The sequence below is a fragment of the Nerophis lumbriciformis genome, linkage group LG19 (assembly GCF_033978685.3).
Source record: "Nerophis lumbriciformis linkage group LG19, RoL_Nlum_v2.1, whole genome shotgun sequence".
NCBI classification, from domain to species: Eukaryota; Metazoa; Chordata; class Actinopteri; order Syngnathiformes; family Syngnathidae; genus Nerophis; species Nerophis lumbriciformis.
Genome location: NC_084566.2, coordinates 21256118 through 21275213, shown reverse-complemented (window position 1 = coordinate 21275213; position 19096 = coordinate 21256118). Strand labels below are relative to the sequence as shown.

The window sequence follows — 19096 nt, the reverse complement described above, 5'->3', positions numbered from 1 at the left end:
GTCACTTTTATGTAAATACATATATAATTATGATTTTATGGTAATATTTCTTTTGGTTTGTAGTGTGATTATGTATAATTTATATTTTTCATGTTGTTTTGTATTAACATGAACTTGTAATGGTGTGATGCATTCAAGTTTGTGGGAAAATAAGTAAATATTAGTTCAATGTGTAGATTTTGATGTTTATTTTTATGAAGCCCATTCCTATTTTTTTTATACGTGCAGCCCTTTGCTTTTAACTGACTTAAAGTTAGTAAGGAATGTTTAATTAGAAAAAACAATTGATGGAAAAGCAATGTAAAATTAAAATTCTGTATAGTATTTTTACTGGAATAATAAACATTTGACTGGGTGTTTGTGTTCCATTAACATATGATTTATATGGTTTTACAATGCTGTGCAATGCTCAATAAATACATGTTTGTGGACTTAATGACACATTTATTTGTATTTACAGTTATTATACACTTAAACCCCCCCCCAGGAACTCATGATACTAATCTATCATGGTTATTTTTTTGGTAATATGAGTTTCACAGATTTGGCCTTGTCCCAGCGATTAAAACAAATACACACATTCAAAAACAATCATTTACTTAAAAAGCTTGCCAGCCTTTAATTGATTCACTCTAAATGATACAAACAGCATCTGTACATTATTAGTTAGTAATAAGAGTAATGTTTACTTGCGTAGTAAATGTACATAATGGCGTTCCTACAGTCATTGTCTGCAGTGGTTCATAGAATATGCCCAAGGAAATTGAAGTGTTCCTGATAGGATTCCATCGGTAAAGGGTGTCGACCGGAATAAGCCAAACAGGAATGACGAAGAAGAAAGTGTTTAAAGGTTCAAGAGTTAGTGGAGGCATCATTGCGCAACAATGCTGGTTTAAGTAACAAATAAGCATTTCTCTCTATTATTCTACGTGTGCATTCTTATCTCACAATAAATTAAACAGAAATAACGCTCCCCGCCACTTACACTTTGTGCACAATTATTCTTACTGTAGAAAAACAAATGCAGCATTAATAATTGTCAATATGTCTGGAAAAGATTGCGTTGTGTCAGCTTCTTGTATGCATTGACCACAATGTATTTACAAAGACGTATAGGAAAGAGTAGCCACCAATCCTGCGAAAATAATCCTTGCTTATAAAAACATCTATTGGCATTGATTAATTTGTGTGCAGAAGTGTGCAAATCTTGGGCCACAATTAGATAGACACAATCCGTGTGTTTATCAATATTTGTTAGTAACCAGGCTACTTCCTGGTTCATGATAGCAAATCACTATGATTCTTGTGGGCAATTTCAACAGTGAAGATGCATTTCAATGTCTGCACCATAATCCAGATCCTCGCCAAACTTCCTAACTTTTCTTTAAAATGTATTTTGCATAATCCTGTTAACTATATTTGACTATGTAGTGGTGGCCCAAGATTTTTGCACATTTAAAGTACTGTGCTTTATCATCACGTACAAAGCAGGAAGTAGACTTTTTGAAATGTTTTGTTTGAACTACAATTCCAGGAAGAAGTGTTTTGTGTTGTTACGGGCTGGTCCACACATGGTGATAATGTACTGTAACCATGACAACACTGTACATTGCAGCGTTGTCATCGTCTTCTCCTTCCCTAGCACCTGTCATCCTCTTCTGTGTCGCTGAGCGGGTCGCAGCCCACCACCGAGGCCGTTTGCGCCAGACGCTTTCGGAAATGTCCGTTGGGGACCTGCCAGCCAGTCCGCAAGCGAGGGCGTGCCGAGCTAACGGTGTTTGAGCGTCCCAGGCTGCAGGCCACGGCCGCCTCGAAGGTCAACGTCTCCATGGGGCCGGTGGGATCCGGACTGTGGTCCTCCTCCTGGAAGGCCAGGAAGGGCTCGGACGGGTAGCGGCGAGGTGGGGAAGGGTGGCGGCCCGTCTCGCCCCCGCTTTCGTCCCTCGCCTGGTCTTGCCGCGCCTTTTCAAGGCTGCCCTGCTCGTCCTCGTCTTTGCCGATAGAGGGGTCGGCACGGCACACCAGGGGGGAATAGGAGATGTGAGGGCGAGAGCGGTTTGGGGTTTGCGATGAGGGCCGGCGCACACTAGGGGTGCTAGACTCGGACGTGGAAGGCACGGAGCTGTCTGAGCTGTTACCCTTAGGACAATATAAACAATGACCATCAGTATTTTTAACCCTATAAGGGACAAAGTAATTGAACACCTCTTAATTGATCAACTAGTTGTAGACAAGGAAAGGTATGCGTTGATGATTTTGGCATGGGAGAACTTCACAGCACTAATTTGACCTGTCAAATGCTCATCATTCAATCCTACCGAGATCGTTGGAAGCTGCACTGCACTCTGTAATGTATATTTATTTTAATTTTCACTTGTAGCAACGACCAGAGGCCTCTTTTATATAGGTTGCTGAACACAAAAAAAGTTCCATCGACAGGGGTGTACTGTATGTATATAACTTTCACTGCAAACATTGGTATTTATAGAAAAAAATTATCTATGCAGAAAAGGTTGCATATTCCCACGCACCCTTTTGACCAGGGGTCCCCAAACTACGGCCCCCCAGCGTCCAAAATCCGGCCCTCGGGAAGTCCCCAGTTAAAAAAAAAAAAAAAAAAAAAAAGTATTTTTTTATTTAATTTTTTTGTATTATTATTATTTTTTTAAAATTTGTCCTTACTAGTCTATTTTCTACCGTATTATTTTTTTTTTAATTTGTCCTTACGTATTTTTTTTTATTTTTTATTTGCCACTCAGGCAAATCATATTGTCTAAAAATGCATTTTACCATCGATAATGTGACATGCAGCAAGTGCGCTCTTTAAGTCAATTAGTACGCGAGGAATATATATGTATGAATACATATATATATATGAATATATATATATATATATGAATATATATATATATATATATATATATATATATATATATATATATATATATATATATATATATATATATATATATATATATATATATATATATACATACACACATATAGACACATATACATATATACACATGTATACAAATATACATATATATATATACATGGACATAGACGTATACATATATACACACACATATATACACATTTACATATACATATACATATATACACACACAAACACATTTACATATAATATATATATATATATATATATATATATATATATATATATATATATATATATATATATATATATATATATATATAGCGCGGCCCCCAGCCAAATTGTTTTACCCCAATGCGGCCCCGGAGTCAAAAAGTTTGGGGACCCCTGCTATTGACCATGCGTAGAGCTCACGCAAAGGTTTTCTGACACGGGAATCAGCGACACCAGATGGTGTGACCATGAAATATTGCTCCTCCTGATATAAAAAACATACACTGCACTACAAAATACTTATGGAAATATATTTCACAATGTATAAGCTTCCCTCTAATTCTTGATGTATTGTATATAAATAAATAAATAAATGGGTTGTACTTGTATAGCGCTTTTCTACCTTCAAGGTACTCAAAGCGCTTTGACACTACTTCCACATTTACCCATTCACACACACATTCACACACTGATGGAGGGAGCTGCCATGCAAGGCGCTAACCAGCACCCATCAGGAGCAAGGGTGAAGTGTCTTGCTCAGGACACAACGGACATGACGAGGTTGGTACTAGGTGGGGATTGAACCAGGGACCCTCGGGTCGCGCACGTGTATTTGTTATTAGATTATTAAATATAAACCTTGTTATGAATTTAGGAAATGTTAATTTTTTTTAATCAATACATTTAGAATTTGGAAGTTTATAACACGGTTGGACTGCAAATGTTTACACAAGCACTATGTAATCTCTGTTATTATTACCTCTCAAAATTGTATATGATAAACAGTTGTACAAAAACACATCTATTGTGCAATATTATATTGAAACCATCGTGTATGTGTGCCAATTGCCCACAAGAGCTTTAAATATTGCTCATGATTATTACTTGTGTCAAAAAACAATATGTCTGCTTTGTATTACTTGAAATTGTTTTTAATTATTAATTACATTATTTGCAAAATGGCAAACAGAAGGCTAAAACATGAAAATATTTTCCTTCATCTCAGCAACAGTTCTCAGTCACAGTGCAGCGGACACTATGATTGGTCTAATATTGACATTCCAATTGTTATTTTTATTAGATGTTGTCACACCACGGTGAGGATGTCTTGTCTTGGTTTTTTTGTGTCTTGTGAATTTCATGTTTTAGTTTGAAAAATAACTCTCCTCTCGTTTCAGGTCACTTGCCCTTCCTTATGTGTCATCAGTCTGACGTCATCCCTGATTGTTTCCACTAGAGATGTCGATAAATGCGTTAAAATGTAATATCGGAAATTATCGGTATCGTTTTTTTTATTATCGGTATCAATTTATTTATTTATTTATTTTTTATTAAATCAACATAAAAAACACAAGATACAATTACAATGAGTGCACCAACTCAAAAAACCTCCCTCCCCCATTTACACTCATTCACACAAAAGGGTTGTTTCTTTCTGTTATTAATATTCTGGTTCCTACATTATATATCAATATATATCAATACAGTCTGCAAGGGATACAGTCCGTAAGCACACATGATTGTGCGTGCTGCTGGTCCACTAATAGTACTAACCTTTAACAGTTAATTCTACTAATTTTCATTAATTACTAGTTTCTATGTAACTGTTTTTATATTGTTTTACTTTCTTTTTTATCCAAGAAAATGTTTTTAATTTATTTATGTTATTTTTTATTTTATTTTTTTAAAGCACCTTATCTTCACCATACCTGGTTGTCCAAATTAGGCATAATAATGTGTTAATTCCACGACTGCATATATCGGTTGAAATCGGTATCGGTAATTAAAGAGCTGGACAATATCGGAATATCGGATATCGGCAAAAACCATTATCGGACAGCCCTAATTTCCACCTGTTCCCCATTACCCCATGCGTTTTATAAACACACGCCTCCCTTTGTTCTGTGCCAGAATTTCTCGTGCATTTCCAGCCTCATACCCAAGCCTTGTCTCGTCTTGTTATCCAGATCCTGGATTTGTAAAGTTTTCAAATCGCAGTGGTGAGTTCAGTTTACTTTTACTGTCTCTTTTTCCTCATTTTTGAGTGATCTATTGTTAATTATTTCTCTAGGTAAGAATCAGCGTAAAAGCTTTATAGCCCGTTGTTTTTCCCTCCTTTTGGAGCGCCTTTTGTTGTTTAAATTTCATAGTTACCGTATTTTTCGGACTATAAGTCGCAATTTTTTTCATAGTTCGGCCGGGGGTGCGACTTATACTCAGGAGCGACGTTCTATATGTTATAATTATTTGAATGACTCTTACCATAATATGTTACGTTAACATAACAGGCACGTTCTCAGTTGGTTATTTATGCCTCATATAACGTACACTTATTCAGCCTGTTGTTCACTATTCTTTATTTATTTTAAATTGCCTTTCAAATGTCTATTCTTGGTGTTGGGTTTTATCGAATACATTTCCCCCAAAAATGCGACTTATACTCCAGTGCGACTTATATGTTTTTTTCCTTCTTTATCATGCATTTTCGGCCGGAGCGACTTATACTACAAAAAGTATGGTATATTCCTCGTTAGTGTAGTTAGATATAGATACTTGTGTTTCTTCCTTTTGGAGTGATTTTCGGTTTGTTCACATTTTTGTGAAACCTTTTTCGCCTAGTTAAAGTTTATAGCCGTTGTTGTATTGCCCTGACTCAAGAAGTGAAAAGTGAACTTTTCAAAATAATAAATAATTAATCCCCACCTCTGCATCTGAGTCCTATTTTTGACCCAGTCCTGACAGATGTGACGTAACTTATAGCCCTCCAAAAATAATCCTGTTACGTTGCTTGGCGTAATAAGCACCAATCCGAAAATATCGCCATCTGCTTTGGAGTTGCCATGTCCATCTTCTTTAATTGACAGTCTAACATGCGATCCATAGTAATTAGGGATGTCCAATAAATGCGTTAAAATGTAATATCGGAAATTATCGGTATCGTTTTTTTTTTATTATCGGTATGTTTTTTTTCTTCCTTTTTTTTTTATTAAATCAACATAAAAAACACAAGATACACTTACAATTAGGGCACCAACCCAAAAAAACTCCCTCCCACATTTACACTCCTTCATACTCATTCACACAAAAGGGTTGTTTCTTTCTGTTATTAATATTCTGGTTCCTACATTATATATCAATACAGTCTGCAAGGGATACAGTCCGTAAGCACACATGATTGTGCATGCTGCTCGTCCACTAATAGTACTTACCTTTAACAGTTAATTTTACTGATTTTCATTCATTACTAGTTTCTATGTAACTGTTTTTATATTGTTTTACTTTCTTTTTTATTCAAGAAAATGTTTTTAATTTATTTATCTTATTTCATTATTATTTTTAAAAAGTACCTTATCTTCACCATACCTGGTTGTCCAAATTAGGCATAATAATGTGTTAATTCCACGACTGCATATATCTGTTGGTATCGGTTGATATCGGTATCGGTAATTAAAGAGTTGGACAATTTCGGAATATCGGATATTGGCAAAAAGTCATTATCGGACATCCCTAATAGTCATAATATTCATAATCTAATTAGCATGTACATTTATGGATGATTGTGGGAGGACACCAGGAGGAACTTTTATGCACACCATTAACTTGTAGGTGTGATTTATAATGAGAAGAGTGTTTTGTTTTTTCCTGCGCACGTACATTCTGAGATTTTTGCTTACGTAATCTTTTACGTTGGGAGTTCACGCAGTTTTATAAATGAGGCCCCAGGTGTCCCAATACTTGTGTTCTTTTTGAAGTATGCACATGTCTTGTATACCTGCTTGTGAGGCCGTGTCCTCTCCACACTTGAGGAGCGTGACGGCTGCAGGCCTCGTTCTTCAGAGTTGCAACGGGACGTGTCTGGAGACAGAAGGTGGCAGCGCTCCTTGGATCGACCTCTCTCTCTGTCGCCTTGCTGCCAGTGCTCTGACCGAGACACTAAATCCATGGCAAAACAGGGAAAAACGGTCAATCAAATATGGGATAGATGATGCACGACACGATGATGTCACGACAACAGCATGGCTGACCTGCAGCTTTGTAGCTTTTGTGGCGTGGTCGATAAAACCTCTGCGGACTTTTCTCCTCTTGCCAAAGACCATTGACCTGGTTGTCCGCCACAGTGGAGGCGGAACGCTTCAATGATCCGCTGGCAGCTTCCGTCTGCAAACATTTGCAAATACACAGGTTACAAACGGATCATTTGGGTTAGGGACCATTCATCTGCATGCATAGTTTAGTGGTGAGATCATGCACCTTTTCTCTGGTCAAACTCAAACACTCACAAGCAGTTAAACAGTGAAAAAATCCTGCCAAAATCGTTTAAAAGATTCCCAACAACAATTTTCAAACATTCTATAGCGGTGCCAAATAAAATATTTGTCTGAATATGTACTGTACGTTCTCAAAATAAACTAGTGAGCAAATTGCTTTGAAAGGAAAAGTTATACTGTATACACATACAGAACCAGTCAAATAGTTAAAGACAATTCTGCATTCTGTTGCAGGAGAAACTTTTTACAAACTTTTGACTGTCACGAAAGATAATTGAAATTTTTGCTTTAAAAAAATGTTTTGTTAAATTATGATATACAACATTTTATTATATTTTCATGAATTTTATTTCACTATCTAAAAACCTACTTATTTAGTCATATGGAATGATTATTTTAAAATAGTTTTCATAATTTTTTTAAATTCAGCTTTTTCTGCAAGAAAGTACTTATTTATGTATTAGGGATGTAAAAAAATAATGTGTTACCTCACAAAAAAGTATTGCATAATCACACAATCTATTTTGACCGCACATGCTCCTTTACGTTAACTGCGGATGGTTACCTAAAAGGTTGTTATACGGTCAGTGATCAGGTCAATGCATATGTCAGTGCAAAGATGCGTAAGGAGACCCTGACTGGTGTGCTCGCTGGCTATATTCACTTCAAAATGCACTCCGATTGGAACTTAAAAAAAACTGTTAGCAAGTTTTGAGCAAATAAATGACATGCATTTATGTAAAACAAATAAACTGTTCCTTAATGACTTTCTTAGAATAAAGTAGAATTTTTTTTCCAAATCTTGGGAATAATTTAAATTATGCAAATGTGCTAACCTGTGATTAATAATGATTAATTCAAATTCTAAAGTGTGACTAATCTGATTTAAGAAAATAATAATTTGACGGCACATTTAAAGAACACCCACAAACTCTAAATGTTTCTGCTGGGGGCCACATAGAGAAAAAATAAAGAATGCAAGGGCCACTATAATATTATTCACTTTTTCTTAATTTTCTTTTCTTTATTTATTATACCAAACATACAAAACCATTCAAGATCACGTCAAGCTGTGCTAAGCTGTTAATAACTACAGTATTACCTCAATTTATGAGCTCAACTCAAAACACTTGTATCTCAAATCAAGGTCTCCCATTGGAATTAATTAAGATCACTTTAATTGGTGCTTGGCCTCTCAAAACAGCACCATTTTAACATTTAACATTTCTTTAAAAAAACTTCTACATAATAAATTTGATATAAAAAACAATAGAATGTACTACTAACAACTGCAATTACTGCTATAGCAAGTCAAATCTTATGGGGTTCACTGTGATATTTTTTGCAGCAACTCATGGCAGGGATGCTTGAAACTCAAATTTTAGCTTGCAACTTAAAGCATAACACTTAGCTGAGAGACAGCTCTATCTCAAAACACTCTTAAATTGGGATACCACCGTACTATTGTTATTGCATTATCTTGTTCAAATATTAAAAATGCAAACATTCATAATGTATTATGTTTATTTTAATGTTATGAATATTCTATTTTTTGAGCTATAGGCCACACATTGGAATCCCCTCTTCCAAAAAACAAGATGTTTGATAGACAGTACAGGCCAAAATTTTGGACACACCTTCTCATTCAATGTGTTTTCTTTATTTTCATGACTATTTTCATGATTGTCACTGAAGGCATCAAAACTAAGAATTAACACATGTGGAGTTATGTACTTAACAAAAAAAGGTGAAATAACTGAAAACATGTTTTATATTCTAGTTTCTTCAAAATAGCCACCCTTTGATCTGATTACTTTTTCGCACACTCTTGGCATTCTTTTGATGAGCTTCAAGAAGTAGTCACCTGAAATGTTTTTTTTCACTTCACAGGTGTACTTGAAGCTCATCGAGAGAATGCCAAGAGTGTGCAAAGCAGTAATCAGAGCAAAGGGTGGCTATTTTGAAGAAACTAGAATATAAAATATGTTTTCAGTCATTTCACCTTTTTTTGTTAAGTACATAACTCTACAAGTGTCCATTCATAGTTTTGATGAGTTCAGTGACAATCTACAATGTAAATAGTCATGAAGATAAAGAAAACTCATTGAATGAGAAGGTGTGTCTAAACCTTTGGCCTGTACTGTAAATTAGAAACACATCATTTACAGTATGTGCATGTTTATGCTCTATCTAGTTACTGTAAAAGAAAAGGTTCATAATTTCAAGCACTCTCATCAGAATTCAACCACTTTTCAGACCTTGAAAACAGTCAAGGCAGTTCTACTCCAAGCCTCCGTGGAAACCCTGCAGCTACCTCTGAACATCCAAGAATCCAAGTTTTAAGCTTCCCAAAACATCGCAACCAAAAGGTTGCGCCGACTTTTGTCATGAGGAGTCATGCAGCCACTGGAGAAGGTGAGTCGCCAGCACAAGAGGCAAGAGTCATGCAGGAAGTGAGTACCTGCCACCCTAAAGCCAGGCGGGGCACGGAGGAGGCCCGCACACACAGGCCCCTCCCTAGCGGAACATCGAGTGGGGCCACAATCCCCCAATGGCGCTCTCCCACCTGGGTGAGCAAAGACAGAGATGCAAGGCAAGAGTAGGAGACAAATCAGGCTCATCCTCGCCTTCGTGGGCCTGTAAATCTGTTACGGCCATTGCCAGACTCCAGGCCAAATACAGACAAGTTGACAACAAGACTCATTTTGTGAGACAAGCCAGAAAAAGACAAGTCACATGAGGGAAAGACGGACTCCTTCTTGGAGGGACATGATTGCTCACAACTTGGGAACCACACAAAAAAAACACACGCTCCTCTATTGAGAACACTTAAAAATGGTGGCAGACAGTTGATTTGTAACAGGGAAATGTTTCCTACGCTGTTTTTTTTACCTGCTGTTGCATTTATGGTTAAAAAAATACATTGTTATGAATGTTGCTGTTTTCGGCCTGCTCTTCCTCACCACATTAGGTTTGCATAATCATGGAAAAGAAGTCTCAGCTGATACATTCATAGCTCATGAGATGTTGAACATTAAAACTGTGTAAAAACACTTAAATATCTCTGCCATCACTTTCTAACAGCTCAGATTAAAACTGTTCTACAAAGCATGTGAAATATGTGATGTGTCATGTTGAAATTGCATACAAGTTCAAAATAAACTTCAACCCACCAATCAAACAACCAACCAAACTGCTTGAACATTTTGGGCGAACACTGACAACCCACTAAAGGGTCCAGACAAAACACACACAGCCTTGTCTAAAAAGACAATTACCCGTCTTCTGCTAGGAACTGAGACCGTCGTTTGGGAAGGACAAGGAATAACAAGTATGTAATAATCATGTGTTTGATATGCCTTTTTATGAACAAAATGATTGGACACATTGCCTCGACAATAAGGGCAATTAAACCACTCCAAATGTGACCTTTTACACTTTTTTTGGAAGACTTTTAACAAGATATTGGGAACTGTTAAACGGGATCATTCACAATCATTACCTAAGACAACCACACTTGTTTGTTTTTAATGTATTCTAACGAGTTAATAAATGCGAGCAAAAGTTTGCTTACATTGGAGCCTATGAAAGTCACTCTTTTCTGCCTATATGTAGGCCAAAAGTTTGAACACACCTTCTTATTCAATGTGTTTTCTTTATTTTCATGACTATTTACATTGTAGATTGTCACTGAAGGCATCAAAACTATAAATGAACACATGTGGAGTTATGTACTTAACAAAAAAAGGTGAAATAACTGAAAACATGTTTTATATTCTAGTTTCTTCAAAATAGCCACCCTTTGCTCTGATTACTGCTTTGCACACTTTTGGCGTTCTCTCGATGAGCTTCAAGAGGTTTTCACTTCACAGGTGTGCTTGAAGCTCATCGAGAGAATGCCCAGAGTGAGCAAAGCAGAAATCAGAGCAAAGGGTGACTATTTTGAAGGAACTAGAATATAAAACATGTTTTCAGTTATTTCACCTTTTTTTGTTAAGTACATAACTCCACATGTGTTCATTCATAGTTTTGATGTCTTCAGTGACAATCTACAATCTAAATAGTCATGAAAATAAAGAAAACGCATTGAATGAAAAAGTGTGTTTTGGCCTGTGTATATATATATATATAAATATATATATATATATATATATATATATATATATATATATATATATATATATATATATATATATATATACACACATACATACATACATACATAATGTATGAACAAGCACATTTATAATAAGTTAATAGGATGTTAAATGTACATATTGAGCTCATTTTAAGTACACAGCGGCCCATTCATTTCACAAACGCATCACAACGCTGGCTTTTTCTTTTGCCAACATCACTGATATCACATCACTCACTCCAGACTTCATGGGACCCAACAAACATAATAAAACATCACTTACTGTACAATGTCTGCTGTCATTAGGATGCCGACTGTTAGTATGTTAATATAAATCAAATCAAATCAAATCAATATATTCCCGTTTAGATGAAGAATGCCTCATAATCCTCGAAAAGAAAAAAGGGGTCTGGAACCAAAAATCTTTTCATGCCTTTCTCGTCGGATCTTAATTGGATTCGAAAGTTGACCATCTTTTCGGATTATGTCCTCATCCTTCTACTATCAAATTAAGAGTCATTATCTAGAATAAATGTCATCAGCTCCGAGGCGAGAAACCAGGTCACCATGATGTCAATACAACCATGAATTGATTAACGTGGACCCCGACTTAAACAAGTTGAAAAACTTATTCGGATGTTACCATTTAGTGGTCAATTGTACGGAATACTGTGCAATCTACCAATAAAAGTCTCAATCAATCAATCAATCAAAACACAAGCCAGTAAACTCTCCGTGATCACGGCGTCACTATAAATAGTTTGTCTGCGTTAGCGCTTATAATAACAATATCACTAATACTGTCAGGTTTGTCACTGACAGTTTAGTTATGTTTTGGTTTTCCCTCTGTCTTTATTTCCTGTAAGCACTCTTATTTTGGTTCAGTTTCCTGCTAGTCTCCCTAAGCGCTGTACCCCTCAGCTGCGGCTGATTGGCACCTGGCCACACCTGGTGTCAATCAGCCAGCTGCTATTTAGACCTGCTTTGACCTCCAGTCAGTACTGGAGTATTGATTGTCGATGTGATTGTCGTTAGAGCTACTACCTGTCGTGCTACTACCTGTTGTTGAAGCTGTACCTGTAGCTGTTTGCAGCGTGCTGTCCTTTTTGTTCCTAGTTCCTGTTTCCAGGTATCCTGTTTCCTGTCGCCTAGTTCCTGGTTTGTGTTTTACCTTCTTATTTTGGACATTAAATCATGTTTTCCTGCACCAATCCTGCCTTCTCTGCATCTTGGGGTTCGTCACCAACACAGTGACGAAATGTAAATGTCATATTGTTGGCTGTTTTTAGATGGTTATTTAAGCCTTAATGGGCGAACTGGAGGACTTTCCATTGACTCCAGTATAAGCGGACTTTTATTTACGTTTATTTACAACTTGGAATGCATAACAAAAATACATCTGTCTTCTTGTCTCCCATAATGATTGTGAACGATAGGCAAAATAAAAAAAATTGCAGTTCACATTTAAATGGTGGCACTAGTATAGAGCGTGGTTGGTTGTCACATTCATTGTATCTCACCACCAGAGGGCGCTATCTCTCAAATTGAGATATGGAAATTTATGGAATGGGGACATTCTTCTCTAGAGTAAGACAAAGTTGAGGTGAGAGGACTTTTTGTGTTTTTCCTGTTGAATTGTAAATATTTGGCTCCTCTGTATTTTTCCTCTAGAATTTTTACACACTGGCTCTCTAACAAAACACTTTTTGTCCTTAGAAAGTGTGATGTGAAAGCCATCATCTAGATTATCAGCTAGCTAATTTAATTGCTAGCCTTGATGCTAATAATACGATCCAGTTGGAGTTGGTCCCGTCACATTCACTTCTCAAATGTTATACGCAGACCCAAGATTTCCAATCACTGTGTTTGTTTTGTTCTTTATGTAGGTATGCAAAGCATGCTGGTCTAAATATGTTTCATGTTCATGTTTCACGCTCATTTTGTGTATTTGTCAACTTGTTAATTACAGCTGCAACGATTAATCAAATGGAAAAAAAGCTTTGATTTGTATTCTGTTGCTTAGATTAATCGTTTAATGGTTGTAACTAATACAAATGGATAAAATACAGACCACATGGAGTGCCCAGAACATTAAATATGCAGACATAATTTCAACACGGCCGCTCATGAGTGTGTTGGTGTGAGGGTGCCATGACATGTGCGGCAGCAAACAGCAGAGTTAAAAAAAAAGAAGATAAAAATGCATAATGCTCACATATTAAAAGGGCAATCTCAGTTTTGAGGATGTGCATTTACTGTATTAGAAAAAAGTGACAGTTATGGGAAGCAGAAAAATTGTCGTTTATTTCAACTATTTGCCCTAAAATACGCTATAAAGTTTTTAATTAAATAGATTAGTTTTATTTATTTATTACTTGATGACTAAAATATTAGACGAATGCAGCCCTATTGTCAATGCAATTCAACTTTCAAATGTTGTTCTGTTTTCTGCCATAACTGGTTTTTTTTTCAGTCACTAACTAGCGTTTTTCTAAACAATTGTCGCATTTCCAAAACTCTAAACACAATTAGCACAGCATCGGTATTTTGTGGCCAAACCATTCACGCATTACATGTCGTTTTCACGCAATTTCCAGTGAGTTAACACATTCCACAATGTTTACATTTTTTTAAGAGACAAGCTATATCTTGCAACAAAAATATGGATTGTTTTCGTATTATGTACAAATGTTAACACACAACATCCGACAATAGCAAAAACAATATTCCAAACCTATAGTATTAAAACTTCTGCTTCTGCATTGTTTGTAAACTATTTCAGTGCTTTCTAACATGTTTCTGCGTCGTCATTCTCAAACAAGAAGGGTACTCTCGTATTACGCCATTACAGAAATCTCGCAAGATTAGAGCGGCCATATTTTGTAGTAGATCTAGAAGCAACCGATTCATGACTTTCCAACCGGGCAGAGACCGATCCATACTATAAATAGATTGACCTAGAGGCTCGCCAAACGATGTATTCATATCTCTATAGTGAAAATCGGTTATTGGTTTGTACTGATTAATTTTTACACCCCTAAATGATATCAGTTCAAAAACAATATGTTTCAGCTGATAATAAACAATCGAATCATTGACACACAGCTAATTTATGATGGGTAAATTGGGCCAGCCACAGCTAATTCCAGTCTCGTTTGGACTAAGTGGCAGTCAGTGGTCTAGAGCAGTGGTTCTCAAATGGGGGTACGCGTACCCCTGGGGGTACTTGAAGGTATGCCAAGGGGTACGTGAGATTTTTAAAAAATATTCTAAAAAAATAGCAATTCAAAAATCCTTTATAAATATATTTATTGAATAATACTTCAACAAAATATAAATGTAAGTTCATAGACTGAACATCAAATCAAGTAGGCTATTCCATTCATTACAATGCAACAATGCAATATTCAGTGTTGACAGCTAGATTTTTTGTGGACATGTTCCATAAATATTGATGTTAAAGATTTCTTTTTTTGTGAAGAAATGTTTAGAATTAAGTTCATGAATCCAGATGGATCTCTATTACAATCCCCAAAGAGGGCACTTTAAGTTGATGATTACTTCTATGTGTAGAAACCTTTATTTATAATTGAATCACTTGTTTATTTTTCAACAAGTTTTTAGTTATTTTTATATCTTTTTTTCCAAATAGTTCAAGAAAGACCACTACAAATGAGCAACATTTTGCACTGTTATACAATTTAATGAATCAGAAACTGATGACATAGTGCTGTATTTTACTTCTTTATCTCTTTTTTTCAACCAAAAATGCTTTGCTCTGATTAGGGGGTACTTGAATTTAAAAAAAATTCACAGGGGGTACAAAAAAGGTTGAGAACCACTGGTCTAGAGGACTTTGAGGAGTGATGTTTTTGGAATCAGAAACAGAAAAAGACACCGTAATGTCTGGACATGGAAGGGTAACAACAGCAAGGGGCCCAGGGGGAAGGCCCAAGGAAAGAGCAAGGTAGAGGAGTAAGAATGTTTGGTGGTGGCATTCCAAGGGCTGCAAGAACAGTAGTCAGTGATGAAATTGGTGCCATTATCAATGACCATGTAATCAACCACGATCTTTCCCTAAGAGAGGCTAATAAAAGAGTGCAGCCCAATTTGAGGCGGTCAACGGTTGCCTCCATTACGAGCATCTTTCAACAAACCAACAAATAAGAACAGTATTGCATTTTACATGTATTGTTTCTATTCTCACTTGACATGCCAATAAGGCCATAAAGTAACATATGTTTTGCTGTTGTTTTTTTGTTCAGAATGCTGTTGTGTGTTTCATGGATATTTTGTTCACAGTAAGCAATGCTGTAAAACTTTGTCTATTCCTACTGTACCTCCTGTAGTAAACAGTAAAGGAAAAAAAAAACATTTGCCTTTTACTGTGAACATTACATGTGGACATACCGTTCCCAACCAATACACTTAGTTTAAAAATGGTGGATTGTACGTTTTGCATGCACATGCATGTAACACTGAAACATAAAAGTCTCTGCAGTTTTTGTAATGTCAACAATAGCCAGTATTTTGAAACCTGGTGTACTTTGATTGACTGTATGTACATTGTGAAGTGAAAAAAAGTGTTATTCTTTGACAGAATCATTTCATTTTGAGTCAGATTTTCAGTGTTTTTGAAATGAAAAAATAGTATATATTTAACAATAGTGTTTTTGAGAAGAAAATGATCCACTTTGCCAATTGTGGTTTGTAGGAGCGAGTCTTTGTTAAAAGTTTAGAAAAAGTATCTGAAGTATGGGTAACCACTTGTTAGCGATTGAAAAAAAACTGTAAATTAACATAATGACAACCAACCCTAATAAAGCGTGACACCGTCTCACAATAGAGTCGGTTGTCACAATGTGTCAGAGTGTCTTTGATATAAAATTATTACCTCTTTGTTACAGAGCGTTGGGGAAATGAGAAGTATGCATATTTCAAACCAACACCCAAGGCTTCAATTTAATGTGAGAATGAATATTGAAAGATGTTTTGATGATGAGCAATTAACTACGCCAGAAGTGTGACAAGTTGACAACCAAGCCTTTTCTGCCCTATACTACATGGCACTGAAGGGGGCGCTTAAGATTAATACAGTATACCGTATATAAAATGGACAAAATGATGCCCTGCCCTTTTTGTATGTTAATCCTTTTACAAAGATATAAACAGCACAGAACTTTTGTGGTATGTGTATGGTAACTGAGCGAAACAAAATGTGAAAAAATAAAAATTTTCATTTAAGAACATGTCTTTATTTTTGCATTGGGCAGCATTACAATATTGGATTAAAAGACTGTAAAGGTGACTAAAGGGTGTTGTTTCATGCTTAAAGGGCTCTTATATTGGTTTAAAAAAACAACTTACTTAGAAGGTTGTAAACAGTTTTTTCAAGTATTTAGGTATGAAAATATTTGATTAATAATGAGTAATTCCCGTTGTATGGAAATTCCTTTACCACCGGTCTGGACTCTACTTTGCTGCGCTAAAATATCCCATAGGCGGTACTTCACTACAAAAAAATTAACAAAACACTGATGTAGATGAACATGTGTGTTTATCACATAAGGCGTTCTTCTATACCAAACCCATCTAAATGTGCCTTATTCACCGGAAACAAAGGGCTTGGAGCTAAGAGCAATTTTTATTCAATATAAGAAGTAATTGTGAAAATGATAGACACTTAAATAATATATATGTTCTGTTAAACCACTAATGGTAACATAAGCTTGCACGGAAATGTCTTGGTAAGTCAAAAAATTAAGATTTAGGTGGAATTAACTAACTAACAGTAGCCTATTGTATAAGATATTTGTCCCAATTAATTTGTTCAATGTGTAAACAATGCAACGATCATACGGTATTTGAATACTGGTGTGCTCTTTGCTTACCAGGTTCTGCTGCTGACTCTCATCAGCGTCAGAGCTCATGGACTGCAGAAATAGCTCCTGAGGTGAAATGGGACTTAAGGCCACAAAACCTCCCCTTGTCCTATGTGGGGCGGACGTACAAAAGTGTGAATAAACACTTGAAAAGTCTGCATAAATAAATGTTAAGTACAAATACAAACGCACAGGGCCGATCCGGCGCTGTGGGCCATCATAGGTAGAGGTTGTGCATTGGACAGTATGTCCTCAGGGAGGGTGGACGCATCCAAACGTTTGAAGATCAAGTTGCTCTTCTAATCGCAGACACTCTCCACCAATTAGCCTTAATTCTTCCTAAAAATGTCCTTTCATCATCCCTTACCTGAGCTTCCAGCTGTTGCCGCAGCTTTTTGGCCTTATTCTGTTTGAAGTAGTCCATGATCATCATTGAGGCGTAAATCTTCCCCACTGTCATGTCCGTGTCTGCAAAGGACAAAGTTTAGAGATAACGGCTCTGAATACTGACATGATTGCTTTAGAGTCCGACCTTTGTTGATAGGCACCAGGAGGTCCAAGTTCTTTTGAGGCAGGTAGGGCCAGATGATGCTGATTTCTTTCTGCAGTTCGGCATCCAAGGCGATGCGGTCCTCACCACCTGAGACGCAAACAGCCCAGCTTTAGTGTTGGACATATTTACCTAATGTTATGATTGCATTACTTCACCTCTGGCTATTTTAACGTCCAACGCCGTGCGTATGAGCGACATGAGAGTGGAAGTGAAGTGGACCGTCATGTCTTCGTCCACTGGCATGTTCATCAGCACCAACCTCTGGGTGACAAACCACATTTGATGTATTTTTTCCAAACCCTTCTCCTCTCAAGTGTGCTCTAATGACCTTATAGGCAATCTTGGCAGGACATTTTTTGCCCAGGCCCAGTGGAGGAGACATATGTGTTAACATCTCATACATGGCCGTGTAGTGGATGCGTCCACTGCAGAAAGTGGGGAAGAAAAAGAGACACAGAGTACATGTTAGAAAAGTATAAAAGTTATGTAAAGCAGCCACAAGTTCGCTTTTAGTGACCTTGTTGTGAACCTTCTTATGAACTGGAAAGCGTGACTATTTTACAAGAGTATATCTATTTACAGATGATTCAAGTACCTGTATATTTGCTTCTTTCTCCTGGACAAAATTGGAAAATTAAAATGGATAGGTGTATAGTCAGCCCACATGAAGTACTAGATCCCTCTACTGACATATTTTCTTTTGCAGGAAATACATTTAATTTATTTTACAACATTATTATGAAAGTTAATTAACTTATAATTTATCTAAATAAAGATATAACAGTGTCCAGCAAAAAATACATACACATAAATCAATAAATAATAAAAAAAATATAATTAGAAATAAAAGGAAAAATACACCATACACAAAATTGCAATAGATGGATCATGATTTGATCTTAACAACTTTCTTGGCACTAAATTTAGTTTTTTATTCATTTTTTTTTCATCCTAATTTTTTCCAGTAGTACTTTTTTCATTGAGTATTTTAGCATTTTTAACATTAGCTTATATTATGTATAATTATTCCCTCTTTGTGATGCTGCTTTTGTTATTGTTGTCTGTGTTTACAGCTGCAACAAGTTTATGTTGTCTATTTTACTATTTGCTGCTATATTTGCTGCTATAATTGCTGCCCAACAT

General features: G+C 36.2%; 1 protein-coding gene across 2 annotated transcripts in view; it reads right to left on the bottom strand.

Moving 5' to 3' along the window:
- Positions 1 to 496: 496 nt before the first annotated feature.
- cacna1eb (calcium channel, voltage-dependent, R type, alpha 1E subunit b) overlaps positions 497 to 19096 on the bottom strand; it is an 87925-nt gene continuing 69325 nt past the window's right edge. The window contains exons 36-45 of one of the 2 annotated variants that reach the window (XM_061979330.2): positions 18282 to 18378; positions 18109 to 18214; positions 17933 to 18040; positions 17768 to 17868; positions 17593 to 17699; positions 17410 to 17509; positions 9842 to 9946; positions 7138 to 7270; positions 6885 to 7045; positions 497 to 2139 (exon numbers count right to left, since the gene is read on the bottom strand). In XM_061979330.2, coding sequence (XP_061835314.2) covers positions 1639 to 2139; positions 6885 to 7045; positions 7138 to 7270; positions 9842 to 9946; positions 17410 to 17509; positions 17593 to 17699; positions 17768 to 17868; positions 17933 to 18040; positions 18109 to 18214; positions 18282 to 18378 — 1519 coding nt within the window. In that variant the 3' untranslated portion in view covers positions 497 to 1638. The remainder of the gene's footprint in view (positions 2140 to 6884; positions 7046 to 7137; positions 7271 to 9841; positions 9947 to 17409; positions 17510 to 17592; positions 17700 to 17767; positions 17869 to 17932; positions 18041 to 18108; positions 18215 to 18281; positions 18379 to 19096) is intronic. The other variant, XM_072915204.1, reaches the window with a different exon arrangement.